Source organism: Myotis brandtii, unplaced genomic scaffold (assembly GCF_000412655.1).
Source record: "Myotis brandtii unplaced genomic scaffold, ASM41265v1 scaffold934, whole genome shotgun sequence".
Classification (NCBI taxonomy): domain Eukaryota; kingdom Metazoa; phylum Chordata; class Mammalia; order Chiroptera; family Vespertilionidae; genus Myotis; species Myotis brandtii.
In genome coordinates, this window is record NW_005371854.1 from 1,019,454 (window position 1) to 1,025,944 (window position 6,491).

Below are 6,491 nucleotides of genomic sequence, written 5' to 3' on the forward strand. Positions count from 1 at the left end.
CGGGACACCAGGGCTCACGCACCCACGCTCAGGTGCACACCCACGCAGCCTCTTCTGCGTGAGCCGGGCCACAGCCACTGGGACTACAGGGGCCGGTTGGGCTCCCTGTGGGTTCATGCAGGAACTGGTCTGCAAGGCCAGCCGGGAGAGAGCGCACTGCCTATCCAGCTTCCATGAAGCACTGCTGGGTGGCCCAGAGGCCCACGGTGCACCCTGGCCCACAGTGTCCGGCTGCACTCAACACATCTCCGTGTGGGGACTCAGGCGCCATGACTCAGGCGGAGGGGGCGCGCGGAGGCCCAGGGGCCCAGGTGCTGCCCAGGGCCCAGGTGCTGCCCAGGGCCCAGAGGTCAGCTGGGACCTGCACTTCCACACCAGATGCTCGCGCTTCTATCACCGGCCAGGCCTAGGGACCGCACCCATGCATGAATTTCATGCACCGGGCCTCTAGTTTTCATTCATCTATATATTTAGGTTCAGGTGTTTGTTCAAAATTGAAACCAAAACAGCAGGTGAGGGCAGGGAAGGGGGTAATCTCCACCCTTCTCTTCTCTTGTATAAGATTACAGGTATTGTCTGTGATCTGTGGCCAAAAAATAGGGAGACATTTATAGCCTTATCCATTTGAGTTCGAGCATATAGTAAACATACTAAACTCATACTTAACACTTTGTCTTTCCATATAAATGTATTTGAGAACCATCAATTTGCAAAGGAGCACATCAAACTTAATTAATGTTACTCAAATTTTTCTTTAATTAAGAAAAAACAAAGGAAGTATTTAACAATTTTGCACAACTATGCTCAATTGACAAAGGTGATTTGTTTAGGAATCTTAAGGGTAGCAGAGATGTATTTTAAAAAAAGACAAATTCATCCTAAAACTAGAAAATGCTTAGAGATAAAAATATTAATTCAGTAAGAAAATATTTCATATTTCTTTTACCAGAGACTAATTAATTAACTCATTTCTATATCAAGTTATGCAGCACACATTCCTTTCTCTAGTTTCTCATGCAAAAAGTTAGAGAGTTTTTCTCAAAAAAGAGCAAGTCAGTGCTAATGGTTTTAAGCCAGGGCTTGGAGTCAGCCTCAAAGAGCAAGCTTGGCCATCTGCACTCACCTGACCCCCAGCCTGATGCTTTCTTTTACACAGTCTCTATTAAATTGATATTCAACGTGGAGGAGAGTAGCTGGAACCTAACAACACCCTGGTAATCTTCTCATACTGCTTTTAGAAAAGAAAAGGACCATTTCATCTCAGCAAATACATAAAAATAATACTTTAACAAAATGTATTCATCCCGACTATGTGCTTCCCTAAAATGCTAAGAAACGTGGGCATAAGTAAAATTAGGATATAAGAAGTGATGAGTACACCCGAAAAGAGATAAGAAAGAAGTATAAGTGAGGATGTTTCCTGTAAGCCTAACCACAGTATCTCACTGGTAATTTCCAAGATAATTATTGTAAAAATACAATAAATACTATAATGGAAATATAGGGATTCATTTATTACTTTCTGGTTTATAAACAAAGGCACCAATAATGCTTCTATTTACTTTGTATAGAAGAGTATCAATTTACATTTAAAACAAAAAGCAAAAAACCCTGAACCAGCTCCTACACACAAACACAAAAAAAGGGGAGAAATAAAGATTTTTTCCTCCCTGCTTCCATGCTTTATTACACAGATTCAAAGAATGTTTATTTTATACCATCCTTAAGTCAAAGAACATATTGCCATGCTTCTCTGTGTTGAGTTTTAGGACATATTAATGTTGCCAAGTCAAATCTAAATATAGTCACAAATGACAAATGCATATGACACAATTATAGACTCAAGAATGAATAGGGAAAGAAAAATAAATGTTTTGCAATACAGCTTTACCGAGTTAAATGAAATATTAAATTTATTTATTAGGCTATCCTGTTAAAAACTAAGTTTGTATAGAAAATATAATCAAACAGAACTAAAAACCATTTCTAGCAAATGACAAATATAAATGATTCCCAAAATTTTTAAGTTCGAGTTAAGCTTGAAGTCTAGTTAGTGGGGATCAACAATCCATGTGCCCTTTATACTAATTTTAGAACTTTAAGTTCCAAAATGACATGTTAATTTATTCATTAGCTTTCTTTTGACAACAAATTCTGTTAAATGAACACACAAAATTAATGCAGTGGCCTCAGCACCCTCCCAGATAGCATTTCTTTAAGTTAGATTATAAGAACAATGACGTAGTTCAAAAGGCATACAGCCCATATGTATTTCACATGCCTGCTGAAATTGTACCTGAATCTTTTTCAAGATACAAAGACAATTCATCTAATTCTCAGTATATTTGGCAAAAGTGTAAAAATCATACAAATGTGAGCATGTTCTCAACACACTAGGGAAACACACTTGAAGAGATGGAGCTCTCAATGTACAGAGCACCTATAGTTGATTATGTGGGCCACTTTAAATCAAAGGCATTGTCTTTTACTCCATCTTTAGACACTGTCATGGTCTCTCACACCTTATACAAGGTATGGTCCTAGACCAGAGACTTCAGGGTCATTCCAAAGAATATATATATACATATGCATATTTACATTCATATTTCTTTTAAAATAATGTTTTAAAGTTTTACTACAGAAAATGTGGCTTCAACATGGAAGCATTTTTCCTTTTCAAGATTACACACCTGCATGGAAGAAGGGGATTTCCTTTACATTTCATTTTTTCACAATAACAAAATAAACTTCTTATACATTGCATATAAACTGACAAAGAAAATTAAGATGTAAAGTTCTATGTAAGTTTTTGTATTATGAACTGACCTCATTAAACATATTCAAGATATACTGTTGATGATTTAAATATAGTACAACTTGATCAGCTAAATTAAAACATGTTATGCTGGTCAATTTGCTCAACAAAATATAAAACAGTAAGGAGAGTTAACTACTATTAAGGTTTAAAGGGAATTATAATATATCATTAAAATATACATTAATTTTCTTGCTATTACTTGTTTCTATAGTGCATTTCTTTCTAAAGCTAAAACCACATGCAGAAAAAATAAATGGTATCTTCAAACTCATTCAACAGTTTGCTACTTTATGTGGTAAGTAAATAAAGTCCTTTATTTAATTTAATACACATTATTTTATGCATTATTTTATTTTTCTTGTGGGAATTCAGTTCTCAAGGTCAAAAGTTAGTATGTGTTTACACACATGTAAGAATATTTTTTTAATGTTATATCTACCTGCAAAAACATTTTTCCATAATAATGCACTTTCAGTTTTCATTGGAAAGACAGCATAAGCCTTTTTAAAGTCTCATTAAAAACATTTATAAAGGGAGGAGAGCACAAGTATGGTGAATCCTCCCCAACCCCGCCAGCTCCCATTTGCCAAAGTCTTAAGAAATCCTCCAGCTTCAAAACATGAACATCTCACAGGATTGATTTCTATTTGGTCATTATGTGGACAAGAAAAATGTATTCTTATTTTTTGATGCTAATAGTCTTATTTAATTCATTTGAATTTCCCTTCAAAAAAAAACACATAGCATATTGATATGGATTTTCAAACCCATTTAGATCCAGTGGGATCTTTAGAATATATAGCCTTCTGATTATGAAAGCAACTGATTGCTTATAGGAAAATGATATGCATCAGACCTCTAATCAGAGAAAGAAAAATGAGAACATGTCTTTCATGTCTGAGACCACTCAATAACTTACAAGATAATGTGAAAATAAGTTGGCTATAATTTTAACAAAATTTCAACTGATGAAAAAATCAAACACTGAAGAATCAAATATCTACCAACTTAGCTAATATTCCTTTCCAAATAAATGCTTTCCATTGCACTAGATATTAAAAATTAGAATTCACTGTATGTTAAGGCATATTTTAATTAATATGTTCCAGAATTGCACAGTTATACTGGTCAGTGTTCCCATATCCCCACTCCTACCCTCACCCCACCCCTTTTCCCAAGGGATCAAAATATTACGTCACGGTTTTGGTGGCTATTGCAGATTTGAGCTAGCATACCACAGTGTGTTCACTAGATTTTTATGAGCATAAACATTAAAATGTTACATAAAATGTACCATAATTTACTCCACACTCCGATCTAAGATGATTTAATATCTTGACAAAAGGTGAGATGACTTAAGTACATTTTACATTTGTGCATTTAGACCACCACATATGCATAGATGTTCTAATGCTAAATTCTTGTCTTCAGTATCTCATAGTGCTGGATGCTCGGAAGTATGACAGAAACTTGTAACACAGACTAACCACAAAGTACCAGATGTTTCTTGCCATTTGTGATCTTGCAATAAAAATGCGCCAGATCAGGATCACAAGGATGGTATTGAAACCGTAACGTATGTTCCTCAACCTGAAAGCAAATCAAGAGACCTATTAGATCATATTTTCTAGAATAAAATATTGCTGGATGGCACACAGTCAATACTCAGTTTTTAACATAAAACTCAAATCCATATTAATTTGAAATTTATTTAAAAACTAATTAAAAGTCCTTAAGTTAGAAAGTTAGCAAAAGTCACCTGACCGTAGTCTATCAAACAATGTATTACCTCTATTAACAACGAGTAACACAAAGCTTTTTTTTATAACAGTATACTTGGGATGCAAAGTTATTCATTCAGCAGGTATTGAGCATCCTTTTGTGTGCCCAGTACTGTGCTAGGCAGCAAGTACACTGGAGGTAAAACAGACATGTCCCTTATGTGTTTGGCACTTTTTCCTTTAAACTAAAAAGGTTTGTACATTACATACATCACCCTACAAACAAAATAAACATTTTTGTGACATCTTTAGCTGCTTACAAGTTGTCAGGAAACTGAATTTACTCCTTCCATTGTAGCTGACAGTCACATGACCAAAGACCAAGAACTCATTCATGAATGAAACATGGTACTAGCTCTAGATAGGACTTGCCATTCTCAAAGTAACAGGTACATTATCTTACTCTTGTTTCAAAACACTTCACATGCTTTTTAATGGTGTTAGAAAGGAATGCAAACCTTTAGGTATGCAGTAATGTTACATACAGTCCACTAACTTCAACAGGCAGGGTAAAATAGGACTACAATGTATGAACAATTGGTGTAGACAAGTGCTTTGAATTACATGTCAAAAGGTCATGGTTTGTTTTGCCACTTAATACAACATGACCTAGGCAAACTCAATTTCCCTAAACCTCAGGTCCTTATCTATACAACTAACTGCCCTACAAAGCCTCATAGAGTTGGAAGCACAAGAATAATAATGTGAAAATCTTGAAAACTGTTATAAAAATTATACTAATTAGGCCCTGGCCAGGTAGCTCAGTTGGTAAGAGTGTCATCCTGTTTTAGCAAGGTTGCAGGTTCTATCCCCGGTCAGGGTACACACAAGAATCAACCAATGAATGCATAAATAAGTGAAATAACAAACTGATGTTTCTCTCTCTCTCTCTCCTCTTCCATTCTCTCTCTAAAATCATTTTTTTTTAAATGTTATTCACGGGAAGAGGAGGAACCAAGATGGCGGCATAGGTACACACCTGTACTTGCTGCCTTGCACAACCACATCAAAACTACAACTAAAAGACAAAACGGATATCATCCAGAACCCCGGGAAGGCTGGCTGAGTGGAAATTCTACAACTAGAAGGAAAGAGAAAAGCGCACTGAAGCTGGTAGGAGGTGCAGAGGTATGGAGGCACGTGAGGAAACTGGCTGGCAACTGGGTATGCTGTTGTCTTTTTCAATCGGGAGGGAGATACAAGCTCCCAATTGCTCTGAACTCCAGTTCCAGGCAAGACTCTGGGGACCCAGACTCATACGGGAAGAAACTGGACTGTCTGGCATTGGGCTGGAATGCAAGGGCGGCTTTCTCACAGAGGAGCTTGCAGTAATCATTGTTCCTGCACTGGGCCACAAGACACAGAGACCCCAGGACCTCTCCGAGGCACAGCAGACTGGCAGCCATTGCAGTTTGCTCCATCCTGATGATTCCCTGAGACCCCACCCCACCCAATTTACAACCCCACCCAAGCTGTGAGCAGAGGCTTTTGCATATGAATGGCCTGTTCATTTGCAATCTAAAACTTAACAAACTGCAGCTGTGTCAAAGAGCATCAAAGCTTCCAAAAGAAGGCTTAGACAGCAGCCTGCATTGCTTCACAGCTGGGCCTCATCTAGGCACTTCCAAACCCCAAACAAAGAGAAGGAATCTGAAGATCTCTCTGTAGCTCCTGCTGGGTGGCCTCAGGCAGTGGTTGACTTTGCATCTCCTTGGAGATCCAAGAGCCAGTGTACCCAGTGGTCAAAGTGAGACCATACCAGAGTACAACTCTTCACATCCATAAGAGACACACTCAAGGGGCAGATTCAGTGAGCACCAAAACCCCATGGAAGCAAGTCCTGCTCCATAAGGGTGTCTCCAGCACAGCAGTTCTCCCATTGTAGACACAGC

At 37.8% G+C, this 6,491-nt stretch overlaps 1 protein-coding gene across 4 annotated transcripts in view; it reads right to left on the bottom strand.

Moving 5' to 3' along the window:
• Nucleotides 1-732: 732 nt before the first annotated feature.
• FAR1 (fatty acyl CoA reductase 1) overlaps nucleotides 733-6,491 on the bottom strand; it is a 70,158-nt gene continuing 64,399 nt past the window's right edge. For all 4 annotated transcript variants that reach the window (XM_005885888.2, XM_014533073.1, XM_005885890.2 and 1 more), the window contains exon 12: nucleotides 733-4,408. In XM_005885888.2, the coding sequence (XP_005885950.1) occupies nucleotides 4,246-4,408 (163 nt within the window). In that variant the 3' untranslated portion in view covers nucleotides 733-4,245. The remainder of the gene's footprint in view (nucleotides 4,409-6,491) is intronic.